Source organism: Onthophagus taurus, chromosome 3 (genome assembly GCF_036711975.1).
Source record: "Onthophagus taurus isolate NC chromosome 3, IU_Otau_3.0, whole genome shotgun sequence".
In the NCBI taxonomy this organism is placed as follows: domain Eukaryota; kingdom Metazoa; phylum Arthropoda; class Insecta; order Coleoptera; family Scarabaeidae; genus Onthophagus; species Onthophagus taurus.
In genome coordinates, this window is record NC_091968.1 from 7914816 (window position 1) to 7933317 (window position 18502).

Sequence of the window (18502 nt, forward strand, 5' to 3'; positions counted from 1 at the left end):
CTTATTCTATCTTGCCGAAGGTGTTCTGTATTCAACGAATCGATGCTGCTTGGTTCGGTAGTACCAAGTGCTTGATGGTGCGTTTTGAGCAACCGAATTCGATGCGGTGAATATAGGTTTTTTATTGCAACCAGTATGGAATCTTATTCCGTCTTGCTAAAGTGTTTCGTCTCTTAAGTCTTTTGTATTCAACGTATTGATGCTGTTCGGTGGTACCTTTATTATTGTATTTTTACCGAACGAATTCGACGCGGAAAATGTAAGTGGTAAATGTAACCAGTGTTTTTTCAAAGATGTTTTTTCTTCTGTAGTCAACATATCGATACTGTTCGGTAGAGCTAGATTGTTGTGCTTCTACCGTACAAATCCGATACGAGAAATATAATTGTGAAATACTATTTTAGTGTTTGGTAAAAATCGAAGAAATCATTTGCAGATTTGGATTTCATTATATCCATGATGATTCAGTAGTAACCTTTATTCTGTTATCATTTTGGAATTATGTTCGTTAATACAGCGGCCATTAGTAGTAACATACAAGGTTTGAGGGCGATGTTTAAACACCCTTTCCTTCAATAATAAACGTTTTATTGTTTATAATTTATAATATTTCTCCAGTACAAAATATAGACTATACACCCAAACCCTCTTCCCTCATCTATCTTTTACTCTCGCCCCCTCTTCCAAAATCTGCTTCCTGTCCATCGCCTGCTCCCTCAGCTTAGCACACCCTCTTAGCATGTGTTCCAGCGTCTTCCAATCTTCTCCACACAGCCTACACCACCTTTCCACATCGTCTGCCCAATACCTGTTCCCTCTCTCCTCATTGCCGCAGCCGGACCTGGCCACCAATCTCTTCCCTTCATCATCCCCCTCCATCAGCAGATAGGGGAACTTTATCTAAAATGGGATACTTAAAGTTTTATTTAAAGATACTCAAAGTTGAAGTACAAAATCACGGACGACTCTCATGATCAATATACCAAACATAACTTTATTAAAAACAAAAATATATATGAAAGTGTTAACCATAGAACAAAAAAAAACTTATTTTTGCGCTAGTCAAATTTCCCATTTTTAGGAACATGCTGAGAAAATCGAACTGATTTTTCCTTCGATAGTCCCTTTCCTTTCAAAGATGGCAATTTACTGGTTGGCACTTCAGTTTGCAGGCCTTCTCAACGCTGGGTATGGTTGAATCATTTCTGATGAAACAACCTTGAAGAATATTGGTCAAAGGTTTATCATCGTCGCTGGAGAAGCTGCCATCTGACTCATGAGGACGAGTCGATTTTGATTGTAGTAGTGTGTGGGTCGAATATGAAGTTGATGGAAGTGGTGCTTGATGCCTGACTGGGAATGATGGTTCTCTTTCTGGTGAATCCCCTTCCGGTGCAGGTGATTTATTTTCTCGCTGATCAATGGGATCGGCAGCTATAAACATATCGTCAGTGAAAACTTGACGATTAACAGGAAATAAGCATTGTATTAATTGCATTGTTGGGTGTTGCTGTCTTTAAGAATATGTTTATATTATTCTATATTTTTTCTTTTATCTCACTGTTAGACGGCGACACATATTGTGAACACTTGATGTACACTGTCTTAATTAATTATCGTACCCGACGTCGTCAATACAAGTATGCAACCAAATACGCAAATTGCGTATTGCAATACCAATACTGGGATATTGGTTGCATACTTGCACCTACTTTTTTCGTATCTCTTATAGTTTCTGAGATAGCCTATAATAACACCCAAATTTGCCCACCCTGTACAGTGTGTTAATTAATTATCGTACCCGACGTCATTATTGCAACCAATATCGCAGTATGGGTATTGCAATACGCAATTTGCGTATTTGGTTGCATACTTGGATTGACGACGTCGGGTACGATAATTAATTAACACACTGTACAGGGTGGGCAAATTTGGGTGTTATTATAGGCTATCTCAGAAACTATAAGAGATACGAAAAAAGTAGGTGCCATGTCCCGGTCTCTTTTTTCGAGACTAATCCAATCCCGCAATTACCAAACCTCTATCTTCTTTTGTTTTTAAGTTATAGTCAAAAAGTCAAATTTTCGTGATTTCAAAAAAAGATCATATTTCGTTTATTTTTCAAATTACAGAAATGGGGTTGATACGTTCTTAAGACACTTTTTTAATACAACGGCAGTATACCGTTGAAAAATTTTAAAAATATTTGATGGTTTTTGAGATACAACACAAAGTTGTATTTTTTTAAATACAAACTATAGTAGATTATGGTGCTACTGAGAAGAGCATATTTTTAGCTTTCCAATGATGTATTGCACGCATGGTGTATTTGGGGAAAATAAGCGTTATTTTTTAATTCTAAAAAATTCCTCATTATCTTTAAATATATAAAGTGATAAAATTAAAAAATAATTCTTTGAAAATGATAAATAAGGCTCTATATCCCATATAAGCATCGTTTCAATGAAAAGTCCGCTGCCCAGTTTATGATCAATAATCTTCCTCTATCTCACCCAATTTCAAAAGAAAAGGTTGCAAATATGAAAACACTTCTAAATCTCATGGTTGGGGAAAACTGGGAGAATACTACCGAAGATTTCATTCATTGATACCCAACTGTTCTAACCTTACAACCAGTAAGTTTAGTAGAAGATGACACAGTCTGTGACTGTTTAGTTCCTGAAGTTGTTGTTCATACACAGGAAAAAATATAGAGTAAAAATCAACTCTAAAACATGGTTCAGATCGGTCCAATTTATTTAGAGTTATTTTTTTGCACTATATAGTGTAGCTGAATAGATTAAAAATTTACACTAAATAGTGAGAAGACGGTGTTTATTAAATAGTGTAAAATCGTTACTCTATAACAGTGTATTATATGTAATCTAACTAGATACCGTATTTTCTCGAATCTTATCCGCACTAGAATCTAATCCGCACCTCGATTTTAAAAATGCAATGATGGTAAAAAAAGTTGGTTTTCCAATGTAATCCACATCCGATTGTAATCCGCATTTGATTTTAGAGCATACAAAATTTGTAAAAAAGGTGCGGATTAGATTCGAGAAAACACGGTATTGTCGTGACTCTAATTAGATACATTTCTAATCTAATCAGTGTAAATTATTAAAAATTCGCTCTAATTTTACTCTATTAATTGACAAAATATCACTAAATAGTGTGTATCTTCCACTTATTAGTGTTAATTTTTAATAGGAAGTGGAGTATTTTTAGGGAAGTTTTACGCTTGTAATAAAAATCAAAATTATAAAATATTTGTTTTTATTTTTACTTGTAATATATTGTTATAACTTAAATTTATAAAAATTAAATTTTGTTTATATGGGTGTCCCACGATGAACTGCGTCGATCGATATAGGAGAAACTATGAGTAGTATCTTTCTGAAAATTTGTAGGCGCACTTAAGTCGATATGCCCAACTCACCTAAAATATTTTCAAGACTGTCGCACTTCCGGTTATACCGGAAGTAGACAACAACTTCGTTATTTTAAATGGAACCACCTATATATTATTACATATTTAGATTCTACATCCGATTTTAATTAACTTTTACTTAAACATCTTATATAAAATTCTTACCCGTTTCTGAAATATTTACAAATTTATGTAAAAAAATTACCTATGCAGGCTTGTATGTTATGTGTATTTCTGCTAACACTGTTAAGTATTTGTTATATCTGATGAAAGGAATTTGAAGAAGAGACTATAGCTTAACTTTTGGTAGCTCATATGTTGTCCTACTACATACAGGGTGTTCAAAAAAAGCTGCCAAATATTTATATAAGAAAAAGCGAAAAACTCAAAAAAATTAAATGGAAACCATATACTTTTTTAATTGTATCTGAATCTACATTAAAAATAAAGGTAACTTTATGTAAGGTTCCCTATATCTAACTATCGCCGTTTCTTTGTAATTTTCGTTTTAAATAGTTTAAGATTATTCAAAACAATTTTGTGTAAAAGACGGCCATGACTACCGAGAAACAAATGAAGGTAACACAAATGTCATTATATCATTTATAAAATTCACTATGCCCGCACGTTTAAATTATACTAATGAAGATTATCTAAATCTATTTATTATTTATGGAGAATGTAACAAAGTTTTAACAAGAACATGCGATACATTTGCTGCTCGATATCCGCGAAAACGGAAACCATCCCCGAATACCTTAAAACAAATAATTCATAACTTCAACATTTTAAACAATCTCCCGAGAAACAAATGAAAGTATGACAAATTATGTATTAAGTAATTTGTATTTAACGTACTAAGTATGAGAAAACTAACTCTACTTTAATAAATGTTCAAAATTTTTCCCTTGAACTTCTAAACGTTTTTCGCATCGCAAGATGACTTGTTGATGGGTAGCCTTTCTCAAAAAATCTGGATTTAAGTTATTGAACGCATTTCGCACTCTTTCCATACAATTTTCCTGAGTGGTCAATGTCGTGCTATAAACTTGATTTTTGATAGTACCCCATATAAAGTAATCTAAAACCGACAAATCAGGTGATCTAGGTGGCCACAAGAAAGGTCCATTATTAGCAATCCATTGGCCATTAAATATATTTTCGAGGAAATTGCTAACTAAATAGCCGTTGTGCGGAGGCGCTCCATCGTGTTGGTAAAAAATTTGTGTTAATTCAACCAGAGGTAAATTTTCTAAATAATTAGTATCAAAATTTCGTAAAATGTTTAAATATCTTTCGCCTAGAAAAAAATTAATTGCAGCAATTAAAATTAATTGTAAATTATTCGTTATACCAATTATTTCTTAATTATTTACCATTTAGATTTTCCTCATAAAAATGCAACGCTACTACTCTATCGTTTCTTATAGCGCAGTAGACATTGAATTGCCAGCTTCCTTGAAAATTACTCGTCGTAAATTTGTGAGGATTAGAATCACTCCAATAATGCGAATTATGTCTATTAAACAAACCATTTTTGGTAAATTTTGCCTCGTCAGACCAAATAATATTGTCCAAAAATTGATTATTTCCATAGTGTTCAGTTAAAATAAATTCACAAAAATTCACTCTTCTTGCGAAGTCAGTATCTCTTAAATGTTGCACTATGGAAATTGAATACGGATGATACTTATGTTTTTTCAAAATTCTGTGGATTGAGCTTTTGGAAAGTCCAGATTCTTTTGAAACTTGTCTGAGAGATATTGTCGGATATGCATTGAAATATTCTAAAACAGCGATTTCCACATTTTCATTATCTACAATAGGCTTCTTTTTGAGAACTTTTCCTTTTACGGAACCATGTGTCTTGAAGTTATAAATTATTTGTTTCAAGGTATTCGGGGATGGTTTCCGTTTTTGCGGATATCGAGCAGCAAATGTATCGCATGTTCTTGTTAAAACTTTGTTACATTCTCCATAGATAATAAATAGATTTAGATAATCTTCATTAGTATAATTTAAACGTGCGGGCATAGTGATTTTATAAATGATATAATGACATTTGTGTTACCTTCATTTGTTTCTCTGTAGTCATGGCCGTCTTTGACACAAAATTGTTTTGAATAATCTTAAACTATTTAAAACGAAAATTACAAAGAAACGGCGATAGTTAGATATAGGGAACCTTACATAAAGTTACCTTTATTTTTAATGTAGATTCAGATACAATTAAAAAAATATATGGTTTCCATTTAATTTTTTTGAGTTTTTCGCTTTTTCTTATATAAATATTTGGCAGCTTTTTTTGAACACCCTGTATGTAGTAGGACAACATATGAGCTACCAAAAGTTAAGCTATAGTCTCTTCTTCAAATTCCTTTCATCAGATATAACAAATACTTAACAGTGTTAGCAGAAATACACATAACATACAAGCCTGCATAGGTAATTTTTTTACATAAATTTGTAAATATTTCAGAAACGGGTAAGAATTTTATATAAGATGTTTAAGTAAAAGTTAATTAAAATCGGACGTAGAATCTAAATATGTAATAATATATAGGTGGTTCCATTTAAAATAACGAAGTTGTTGTCTACTTCCGGTATAACCGGAAGTGCGACAATCTTGAAAATATTTTAGGTGAGTTGGGCATATCGACATAAGTGCACCTACAAATTTTCAGAAAGATACTACTCATAGTTTCTCCTATATCGATCGACGCAGTTCGTCGTGGGACATCCTGTACATACATATATAACATATATAATACTTAATTCATTTTAAAGTTTCCACCGAGTCACCATCAAAACTGCATCTAATGAGTCTTCTATAAGTTTCTTATATGTATAGTTGCACCAAGTTGCACATACTTACCAATCTTCACAAGGAACTTGTATGTAAAATCTTCCGGAAGTTTCACTAATTTCACATCATGAATGTTTTATTTTAGTAAACATAATTAAAATAAAAATAATCGTTCTTTCTTTCTATAGCGCGTAAATCAGGTCTCGAGACGCTATCGAGTTCCGACTCGTTTAGTAGATGACCGTTAAATTTTAGCTGTATCATACCACATGTTGATCACGTGGTACCGACGAGTAATCCCGAGCAAAATAGTGCGGTGTCTACGAAGTACCCGAAGGAAAAGTACACGTCTAGTGTAAAATTTAATGTTTTATATATTACATAACTTCACTAACATAAGTAAAAAAGAACTCTCCTTTAGAGAACTGTAAAAACTACTCTATTAAGTGAATAATATATGAACTCTATATTAACCCTCGGATGACGGATGCCTTGATAGCGACGCGCGAGTCGAATACCGGGTCAATTAGACCCACATCAAAATAATATTTTGTTAAGAAGGGAAAATAAAAAATGTACTAATACAAAATATTATAAACTAGTTTATTTATGTTGAAGAACAATCTATACATAGAATTTTAGTAGGTACTGTATGATTATGACATATAAAATTATTACATTGTTCACATTTTTTACTATATTTATTGTCGTTTCCCACACAAACATGACAACGTGATCGTTTTGAAGATGTTTGTGGAGTCTGATTCTTTCTTCTTATTGGTCTACCGTACGCTTCAAATGCTTGTGCTATGTGTTTATGTAACCCTGTTGCGTTGTTTTCGAATCGTTGTGCCCGTCGCTCAATATATTCTGTAACTAACTCTTTTGCTAAAATCTCAAGAAATATTTTTCGTTTATTTTTCATAGAACTTTTTGACTCCCATTCAGGGTTTTTGGTTATCCAAATAACCAATGCATTATAAGCTGCAATATCTATAAAATTTTGAAAGAGAGACATGGGCCAGCGTCTTGTGGATCGACGACATGTGTATTCTCTTAGTAATTTATCTAGTGTGTCTACACCACTTTTTGTCGAATTGTAGTACTTTATAATTTCAGGTTTGAAATTATTTTCGGAATTAGATATACTGAATTCATGATGTATACTTGAAAGTAAAACAACACATTTTCGTATCTTAGGTACATATGAGACTAAAGTCAACTTATTTGTGAACAGAAATTGCGATGAATATTGTTCTCTATGATAAGTGCCAACAATAGATTTTGGAAGATCTTTTCTATTTTTGCGAATTGTGCCCACAAGAAAGCAACCATTATCTAATAAATATTCCGCTAATATTATGCTCGTAAAAAAATTATCTGTGGTTATAACACGATTAGAATTCTTCCAAAAATCAGTTAGTTGTTTGACAACGCGTTGGCCTTGATCCTTTTCAGGAATTTGTCCGATCTTACCCAGATAAATGTCGAAATTGCAACAGTAATATGTTTTGGCATCGCAAAGTGTCCATATTTTTATACCATATTTCCCTGGTTTTGACGGCATATAAACTTTGAAGGGACACCGTCCCCGGTATGTAACTAGTTGTTCATCTACTGTACCTGTATTTGATGCCTCGTAAGATTCCCGACAATTTGCCGCAAACATATCTGATACTTCCCGTATAGGTGCTAATTTATCCACTTTTTTTCTATCTTCCCGGGTTTCCGTATTGTCAAATCTTATGAACCTCAGAATATCTTTGAATCTGTCACGTGCCATAACCACGGTATACATCTGCCTTGATAATACATTGTCTTTTCGCCATAAGTCGTTCCTGCTTTCACGAGATTCTCTAAATCTTCCGATGAGTAGTAGAAGACCTAGAACTGCATATATTTCTATGGAATCTACTTCTTTCCAAGAGTGAAAGTCAGTAGCGTAATGTGCATTGGCTCTTTGATTGGTGTGTGTAACAATGTTTGCAATGATACTATCGTCCATGAATAATTTGAAACATTCTTCTATAGATTTTACATTTCGACTTTTATTTGTCAAAGAGCCACTTTGATGAACACTCTGTGGGCATTCAACAGATTTCGGAGCAATATATTTCCATGTACGATTACAAATCGTTTCACTTCGGTTATCATTATCTTCTTCATCTGATTCCGACGCAGTAAATATATCCGCTTCACTATCTTGCATTTCCGGTTCCACATCGCTCATTGTGCTACATGATTCTTCCTCTGAAAACTCATCGTCTTCTTCATCTCTGGCAAAATCACTAAAATTCGTAGTGTTTTCCATGTTTTTACGCAGTTGAAGTAAAATGCACTACACCTCTATCGGTTCACTCGCTTTCTGACTCAAATATACAAATAAAACTCGAATTAGGTAATGAGTCATGATACCCAGTTCCGCGCCATGCATATGTGCAAAACCCCCGGCGCCAGATAAAAAAAGACGCCGCGACGCCGCCGCAGCGTTGGTGAACACGTTCGTCGTTTGAATAGTTACTACGTGTACTCACAAAAAAAGCACTAAAAGTCATCAGTTTACAATGTAGACGAAGATTTTATTTAATCATTACAGAAACAATGAAATTGAAAAAAATGCAAAAATAAATGATCACATTTCATAAGGAATTAAATTGGCATGAACTGACGTGCTCATTATTTTTTACCTGATACCGTTCAACCGACACACGTAAAATTTCTGGTAAGATTGCGCTGAAATCCCGGGTCACAATGACCCTGCCTTCGCCGGGCGAGGGTTAATATTAAATATAGTGTACATTAAAGTTGTTTTTACCATGTGATATTACAATTTTTACTCTAATTCTTTTTACCAACTACTCTAAAATTTTTACACGACACGATTTTTTCCTGTGTATTTAATTATTCATTAATTAATACGTTTCTTGTATTTTTAATAAACAAACTTTATCTACAAATCATTTTTTATTGGTGAACAAAGTCAGGGATAAGACACTGAGAAATTTAAATCAACTATTCAAAGTTTTTATTCGTTGGTACAAAACCAACTTTATCCTGCGTAATGGTACAAGACAACTTTCTGTCATATTCGTGCAAAACCATATAGCAATTAGGTAGTAATTACTGTCCGAACCCCCCTACTATAATCAACATTTTGAACTTTAGCGCTTACTATTTTGGAATTGAAAATTATCGCTGATTTTCCGCAAATACACCATACATGCGATACATCATTGGAAAGCCAAAAATATGCTCTTTTCATTAACATCATAATCAAGTATAGTTTGTATTTAAAAAAATACAACTTTGTGTTGTATCTCAAAAATCATCAAATATTTTTAAAATTTTTCAACGGCAGTATACTCTACTTAAAAAAGTGTCTTAAGAACGTATCAACCCCATTTCTCTAATTTGAAAAATAAACGAAATATGAGCATTTTTTGAAATCAGGAAAATTTGACTTTTTGGCTATAACTTAAAAACAAAAGAAGATAGAGGTTTGGTGTCTGCGGGATTGGGTTAGTCTCGAAAAAAGAGACCGGGACATGGCACCTACTTTTTTCGTATCTCTTATAGTTTCTGAGATAGCCTATAATAACACCCAAATTTGCCCACCCTGTACAATTTCAACAGGTATTGCAATATTGCCTTCTCATATACATAAATTCTTTTGGTATCAAGTTTACAACTAAGACTCCTGTTTTTATAAGGACTATAAATGACATTCATTCTAAGCAACAATTTGAATGTATATTAAAAGGTGCACTTTGTTTCATTACAACAACTACGACTTCTTTAGTAACTACATGGTAACAAAATTTCTTTTGTTTAGCCACTAAATCCTGTTTTTAATGTTGTAAATCTGTATGCGGTCGACATGATCTAAAAAAGAAAAGACGATAGTAAAATATGAATTATACTGAAAAAAGTTTGATTTAATTACATTTTTGAATGTAATAAAATGAAAATTGCCCAAAATTCCACATTGAAATAATAACGGTTTTTGAGCTCTAATCATCATGAAATAAATATCCTTTCTCAACTTCGGATTTGCTTTGTACCACTCCATATCGTAAACTGCATCCGCAATCGATAAACTCTAAAATTAAATCTAAAGTTTAATGCAAATGTGTACTATACTTTGTATTTATTGTGTTTATGGAATATAACAGAGAGATAATAACACCTACGTGAGTTTGAATCCTCTGTCCTGTTAAACACAGAAGATAGACACCAAGCACCCAACCGCATAAATTTAGAAGAGAGATTGTACTGTGACCCTAAAAATTAAAATTTTAATCAAACTTTAAAATATCGATTTCAATTTAAACACTAACAGAAAGGCAAGCCATTAATGTAGTACCTATACAAATGCTATAATTAACTAATGCTGGTGAAGTTACGGTCGAAAAACAATTATTAATCATTTCAGCGAGGCTACAAAAATAAAGCTGATATCAAAAACAAAACTTTAAATGGGTCACCAAAATATACTTAATAATTTTTATGTGAAAAATTATACAAGCTGTAAAATTGATTTTCCATTTTTGCATTTTTCTTGTATCATCTATTTCATGAGTATTTTCAAAAACTTTTTTTAACATCTCTTTTAGTAATTGAATTCTTAATATTACAAATTCAAAAGAGGCCATAGTACACGGGGCAATCATACATCCACCCGCACATGCATAACAAATTGAGTAGTTCTCAATTGTGACATGAACAAAATACAAAATTCCGCTGCTAACTCGGTAAGGATAAAACACCTTTACGCCAAAACCACATATAATGGATGTGCGATTTAAACTTCTCAAAATTTCTTCTTGTCTTAAACAATTTTCGTACTGATAAACAGGGCCTAAACTGATAATAAAAGATGCAAGAACGCAATAAGCAACCATTAAGAACCCTAAAAGATTCATCAATTTCGCTATTTTCGGTAAGTTTTTAATATTGTGGTCGTTTCCATCAAAGTTTTCGAGCTCCATAAATAATTTTTTTATTTTGATTCGTTGGTGAAACATTGCAAAACAGTTAAAAACCATATTAAAAAATCCCGACACTGCGAAAAGAGATTCAAATTTTTCGTTAATACGAACCGTTTCATCTAAAAATTTATTTAAATTATTGGAAGAATTTCTTATAAATATTTTTAAACCTGGAATAATTTTTATTAAATACAAACCCATCCCGATACAATAATAAACGAATATCCCTAAAGTTATTCTCATTTTAATTACATTTCTTCGTTCAAACTTTTCATCTGTTTCCCAAAAACCACAAAATTTCAAACAACCATGTAGTATGTTTAGATGCGGCATGATGCGTTATTAACTTTGAGAAAGATTTGGATTTTTTGGGTTTATAAATACTTTTTTTTAGAATCAATACGAAATGTGACCCGATTTGACAAATTCAAGGAAAACGATTTGTAAATTTTTTAAGACAAAAGGTTTAAATTAAAGGGGTTCGTTGAATGTTTGGATAACACGGTTAACTTGAAACCAAAACGACAAAACTTACTCAATTGTAATGTAACAAATTTATTTATTTACACTGCAATTACTTTTTCTTTTTTTTTAAATTACTTTTAATCGCCGATGCCTGCACCATACAACTGGCCTTCCAGATTATCGTCCTGCTCTTGCTTTTCTTTTCTGCTTGATCTTGAAGTAATCCTTGCCCCTTTTAGCCGTTCAGACAGCCATCTCTCTGCAAGCTATATGCGCTGTTTGTCGATCTCTAGGCACATTTCGTAGCTGTTGGGGCCGATTTCCAAGCCGATTGCCTCCATTATATGCAAAATTGAAGAAAACCCGTCTAACCTAAACACACACCGCAATATTCGTAGTTACATCCAAGATTGTTTTACCACTCGAAATGGATTTTGTGACCAATGCCCACACAGTCGAGTTGAAGCTTTCGTTACTGTTTTGTGTGTAACCGCCGATGCATCGAGTTAGAAGATTTTCACTGGTCAGTTCTTCATAGACTGGTTTGATAGCTTTATAGACTTCAATTGGAATGGCTGGCTTATGTTTGTACTCAGCCAAAGTACACTCAGTTCCAAAAAAAGTGACGCACTTGATTGTTGACCTAATTTTAATATAGCTCTCCCAAGCAATCATTGTCCCTGGGGAATTTGACATGTCGCAACAGGTACATTCAGAACAGGGGGGTGACACGCAATGGTAAAATTTATTCACGTATACAGGGTGTCTCAGCGAGACCGGTCATTAGACGTTTCTGGGGTTCTGACGAAAATAAAAATTTGAGAATTCAGACTTAAGTATTATCAATTACGATCTCTTCGTCTAAAATATTTTCAGATTTCTTGCACTTCCGGTTATACCGGAAGTCGCCACCAACTTTATTTTTTTAAATGGAACATCCTGTATATTTTTACATATTTGGATTTGTCTGTTTTCAAGATTTATAAATAACTTTACTTTTTGCAATTTGAACCAGCAATTCTCGAGTTATTCGAATTTCATATGATATGAGCATTTTTCAAAAAACCCTAATTATTTCTCAAACTATTAATGTTAGGCATAGGACATATGGAATATAAAAGATGTAAAATGAGACGCCGAAGACGACTAAGTAATAAAATATGGGGGGTGCCATTTAAAAAAATGAAGTTATGGTGCTTCCAAATTTCGAAAAGTTAACGTATCATAGTAAAGTGACCAAACGATCTAGGCAGCCGTTCTCGGCGCCAAAACATACTCCATCATGTTGTTTAAGCATGTTCTGAATCCTAAATTGAGTGTTCTATGATTTTTTAAACAAATGTCCGCTGGAGCAAATTTTTCTAGAAAAATTCGAATAACTCGAGAATTGCTGGTTCAAATTGCAAAAAGTAAAGTTATTTATAAACCTTGAAAACAGACAAATCCAAATATGTAAAAATATACAGGCTGTTCCATTTAAAAAAATAGAGTAGGTGGCGACTTTCGGTATAACCGGAAGTGCTAGAAATCTGAAAATATTTTAGATGGAAGAGAACGTAATTGATAATACTTAAGTCTGCATTCTCAAATTTTTTGTTTGGCTAGAACCCCAAAAACGTCTAATGACCGGTCTCGCTGAGACACCCTGTATACTTTTTGAAAGCATTCACAGAGGCGCTAGTGTCGCTATGTTCGGGAATGTTCGGCACTATTCGTGATTCGTACGACTTTTAAATTTCATTTAATATTGAAATAAGAAAAAAAAAATAAAACAAGGTGTAATTTTTTTTTAAATTTCAATTTATTTAATTAAAAAAATATTTAATAATTATACAATAAAAACAAATATGGCTATTTTCTACTATTTCTTAATCTCACCAAGAACTTAAATGTACTCTAGGAAATGTTTCATAAACAAAATAAAAACTCTATTAAAATTATAATGATTATAATATAAACAAAATGAGATGATTTGTGTCAAAACACATTATATATTGTTATATAATAAAAAGTTAACTATTAAAACATATTGCTATTCCCTAATTTCACTTATTCTCACCAAGAACTTATATGTACTGTACGAAATGCTATCGGAAAGATAACAGATGAATATTGAACAGTTTACTTAATAAATTGTGCTCGTTTGTACATGTAATAAAATAATGAATTTATATGTATATCTACTTTTACTTATTTATTATTGCTGCCGGACTGAGGGGAGCGGCCCAGGGGAGTTTGACCGAAAATGTTGCGCCTTAGTCGGCCTCTGGCGACGCAATTGCACAGTATATGTTCAGCAGTTTCTGACTCGTCGTTGCAAAGTCGACAAGTTTGATCCTCAGCTTGTTCAATGTGGAAGAGGTAGTATTTTAGGGGCACATGGCCGGTCAGGTAACCTTAGGGCGTCCTTAGATCCCCCTTGCTGAGGCATAAAACCTTTTTGGTTTAGTTTTGCGACGGAGTTATCATTCTCTTCGCTTGTCTGTGACCTGGAAGTTCGTCCCAGAGTGAGGCTACCTTTGGGCCTCCCAATTGTTGATTATCTGTTTTAGGTGGCTTTTTTGTATAACGTGTGAGTTTACGTTCATGCGGCCTGTGAATTAACCTAAACTATTAGAATAATATCATTCTTGTAAAAGAAAAAATTGTACGTAAAAGTCAAACAGAATCCATCATTCCAACATTCTGTCTCACATGTCATATTTTGTTTACTCCATAATGTCTTTTGCATTAAACATGGTCCCAAGCCTTCTTCAAAGCATTATCCTTAGTATTACTCAACCAATTTATTAAAAAAAAAAAATACATAAAGACTACCTTCAAACCTTTCAAGCAGCATCCTTTAAAAAAGAGTCAACTACATTATGTGGCTGAAGTTAGATTCACTCGCCAGACACAGATTCGAATATTTACAGTCTATCAAACAAGTAGTGGTGCTAAAATTTTCTTTCAAATATGAACTTCTTTTGTCACCACTTGGGAGCGTTTCACTCTAAAATCGCGCTAAGTACTTAAGTTGAACCCTCTAGAACCCCCGTGCACGATCAGAACCCCCGAATTTAGAGATGGGGATGCAGGGTGAGGGTTTAATTTTTGTTAATTTTGTAGAGTAACTTTACGATTTTTTTTTCTCATCCCCCGTGGAGTGCTTCACTTTGCAACCACGCTAAATAATTAAGTCGAACCCTCTAGAACCCCCGTGCACGATCAAAACCTCCGAATTTAGAGATGGGGATGCAGGGTGAGGGTTTAATTTTTGTTAATTTTGTAGGGTACCTTTAGAATTTTTTTTCTCATCCCCCGCGGAGTGCTTCACTTTGCAACCACGCTAAATAATTAAGTCGAACCCTCTAGAACCCCCGTGCACGATTAGAACCCCCGAATTTAGAGATGGGTATGCAGGGTGAGGGTTTAATTTTTGTTAATTTTGTAGAGTAACTTTACAATTTTTTTTCTCATCCTCCGTGGAGTGTTTCACTCTGCAACCACGTAAAATAACTCGGAAGGATCCTTTACAAAGCCCGTGCGCGAACAACATTTTTGCAAAGTATTGTTATACTCTCAGGGCGAAGTAAGGATTTATTTTTAATTTATTAGGAAATAAAAGAAAATATTGATGAAACAACCATAACGTTGAAACAATGATTTATTTAAAATTTAAAAGCATTGACAATGTATGATGTGTTAACAAATAATAAAATAAACAAATTAATATATTAACAAATAATAAAAGTAACACTTTTAATATATATCTATGAAAAATAACGTTTACATTCTTGCTGGTACAGAAAAATACAAATATAAGTTAATAACAGTTAAAATATGTTTTTAATATTGGAATGGGACTATGTTCGGCAAAACAAACAATTAAAAAGAAAGGAAGGATGGGAGGCAGCATCAAATGAAATGGTTTTTGGAATATCGGAACAATTGTAGAAATGGTACCAACGATGACACTGGTTACAGTTAATGTATTTTGATACATTGTACAGTCCACAACAAGGGCAATATTTCCTTATATCACTAGATTTTTCCAATAAATAATTCTGAAGGAAAATTTTGTGATTTTCGGGATCGAAGTTTTTATGGTTTAAAAACAAATCATGGATTCCACTTTCACCTATGGTGTTAATAAAGTATGTCACAAACACGCCACAGTTTACACTATCCAACTGTTTGGGATTTTTACAGTTTGGTGCCATTTTCCATTCATCCACGTCAATTTGGTTATCAGAATTGTTGAAATTGTTGTAAAGTAAAAAAAACTTTTTTACCATTTTAAAAATTTTAGATTGGGCATTTGTGTGTCCTGGATCAAAAAAATATATTAAGTGGTTAGGTACACTTAAAACAATTAAAGTCCAATGCGAAAAATTAATATTATAAGGAATTAATATGTATCTGTACTTATTGAAGCATTCCGAATAAATTTGTAGCTTCAGAGAGGTATTGTTTGAAAACATAAACTGTGTTGAGACTGTGTCAACATAATATATATCAGCAAAATTTTGCAAATATGCAAACGCGAAGGCATCAATACAGGAATCTCATATCCACCTATCAGCAGTGTCTTTTTTGCTCTCCCTGTTAAATGCGTTGATAATCTTTTACTTATCTCAGTACCATGTTTAGTGCAAAAGGATTGGGGAAAATCAGAATATGACAAGTGAGATAGAATATTGGGATGGCGGATTATGTTTGGAATGTTAACAAAAATTCTTTCTTTTGCAACAGCGATAATATTCACGAATGTCGCCGAAGGATATTTCATATTCAAATTACCGTCTGTGTCGTTATCCGAGAAAACTATTAAATTATGAACATCAGATATGCCATCAGAACGAAAGAACTGATCGCAACACTCACACTCATAATTTAATAGTTTTTTAATCAAGTACTCTGCAACACAAGCTGACTTATTAAGGTCAACTACAGACAACAATACGGTACTTTTAATGTTGCTTGACAATTTTGTGGTGCTATCATAAGGAGAAGGAGCGGAGGTAGTTGATGGAATATCAGATGGATCAGAGGAAGTGGTGTTACCTGGATCGTTGGCCAGCAGGATTTGATATGAAACAAGGAAATCCCCACCATCATCCTCACAATTCGTCCCAATGCCACAACGAGCAGTATTACTTAGAATAACTGTCTTGTAAGCATCGACAAACTGAGAGGCTGATGGTTTCGTATTACCACCACATAACCCTCTTGCAACACTAAAGAGATTCTCTAAAGGGTCCTGATTTAAAGATCTCAAAGAGAGATGCTCAAAACCCATCCCCTTTAAAGAATCCCATAAATATCGTACATTGCCTATAGTTGCTAACAGTAACTTGATCGTTGGCGGATTTCCTACACACTTACCACAGGAATAGAATTTAATACGATTCAACTTCCTCCTAGCACTATCCCAAAATGCGAGATGTTGGGAAGTTCTAGTTAATTGGCACGCTAAAGGCTTTGTGGAGCTAGTAACCACCGAATTCATTGAATCAAACAAGTCATCCATGAACTTAACGAATATCGCTATTCCCGCAGCATCCATAACGCCTGTCTTCGATAGAATGTGTAGGAGGGAAGCGGTAGACCGGCTGAAAACTTGCGCGGCAAGTTTTACCTTCATCTTCTGACGGTTAGTAGGGTTTACATGGGCAATCGTGAGCTCGGTGGCTCTGAATGCTCCACTATCCCCATCTAACTCGTACAGCCTATGAATGTCGCTCCACCTGACTGTTTTACCTTCGAATACAATATTTTTGGTCATCAAATTATTCCTCATGCTTTTCAGCATATGAGAGACATCAAAAAGATGAATAATTTGGTGGCCATCAATACTGTATACGAAGTGATTACCCTCTCTGCCACATTCTACCGAAAGGCTACGCAAGGCGGCTACGTTCCACGAGCCGCCGTCGCATACAGATGCTACGATGCGAAATTCAGTAAGTTCATGAACTGCTCGTACAACTTGCTTGAAAAAGTGTACAATGCTTTGATTGTATACTGGTTCGCAGCTGCATGTGTAAAATAGAAAGCAACTGGTTGCTTCCACATTTTCGCAACGCCACGAATCATAAACACCAAAACATGATCAGCAAGTTTATGACCTCGTTCTGTCCCTGTCTCCACAAATCCTTCAACATGCCAACTATTGTCCGTTGCAATCAATCTTAAATTCTTCCCGATGTCCATCTCATCAAATATAAGTGTGCAGTAACGTTGACGCAGCGGCATTTGACTTGAAATATTCTTCAAGTGACTAAATAGTTTTTCATTAACACCACTGCTTATAGAGAAAAATGAGAGACACCTCCTCAAAGTTCTTACTGATGGAAGACATAAGATTTTTTGTAGGTAGATTTGTTTGTATTCTTCAGCAGTGTTGTTATAAATAATCGGAGCACCTTTGGCAAACAATGAATGTTTTTTATGTTACTTATGGTGCCCGGAAAACGGATATCAACGTGTAGCAGTTTTGGACGTTGCATACGTCCTCTGGTGTACTTTAAAATTCTCTGCGCCCTTGTCAACCTTGTCAACCTTGTCAAGAACTCTTGTTCCTTTGTTGACAATTCGGCCCTTCGCTTCACACCTATTTGTTTGATGACGGAATGACCTAAATATCAAATAATTTTGATTTAGTATTACAAATTAAAACTGTTTCCAAATATTCCCTTACAGTCCGTTGTTTTATGGAGTACTGTACAAACGTACTTTATGTAATTGATTTCATTAAGTTTCCAAAGCATAGCATTCTTTCTGTTGAAACTCATATTGCTATATTCGATAATAATATATGTCATA

At 33.9% G+C, this 18502-nt stretch overlaps 3 protein-coding genes across 5 annotated transcripts in view; 1 reads left to right on the forward strand and 2 right to left on the reverse strand.

The window, feature by feature from the left end:
• Positions 1 to 18502, forward strand: part of LOC111417579 (uncharacterized) — a 245495-nt gene that overhangs the window by 139236 nt on the left and 87757 nt on the right. The gene's annotated exons all lie outside the window — the stretch shown is intronic.
• LOC139429324 (uncharacterized) lies at positions 1133 to 5470 on the reverse strand. Its single transcript, XM_071194998.1, has 3 exons — positions 4813 to 5470; positions 4319 to 4736; positions 1133 to 1514 (listed from the first exon to the last, which is right to left on the reverse strand). The coding sequence occupies exons 1-3, from the start codon at positions 5468 to 5470 to the stop codon at positions 1133 to 1135; spliced, it is 1458 nt and encodes a 485-aa protein (XP_071051099.1).
• On the reverse strand, positions 6850 to 8553 carry LOC139429325 (piggyBac transposable element-derived protein 4-like). Its single transcript, XM_071194999.1, has one exon. The coding sequence runs from the start codon at positions 8551 to 8553 to the stop codon at positions 6850 to 6852; it is 1704 nt and encodes a 567-aa protein (XP_071051100.1).

What these genes read in the sequence shown, in the direction of transcription:
- LOC139429325 (XM_071194999.1), bottom strand. Translation starts at nt 8,553, where the DNA reads ATGGAAAACACTACGAATTTTAGTGATTTTGCCAGAGATGAAGAAGAC.
- LOC139429324 (XM_071194998.1), bottom strand. Translation starts at nt 5,470, where the DNA reads ATGCCCGCACGTTTAAATTATACTAATGAAGATTATCTAAATCTATTT. An exon ending in TTATGAGGAAAATCTAAATG is followed by an intron (nt 4,737 to 4,812) that starts GTAAATAATTAA and finishes ATTTTTTTCTAG; the next exon opens with GCGAAAGATATTTAAACATT. An exon ending in AATTTTGAACATTTATTAAA is followed by an intron (nt 1,515 to 4,318) that starts GTAGAGTTAGTT and finishes ATATTCTTAAAG; the next exon opens with ACAGCAACACCCAACAATGC.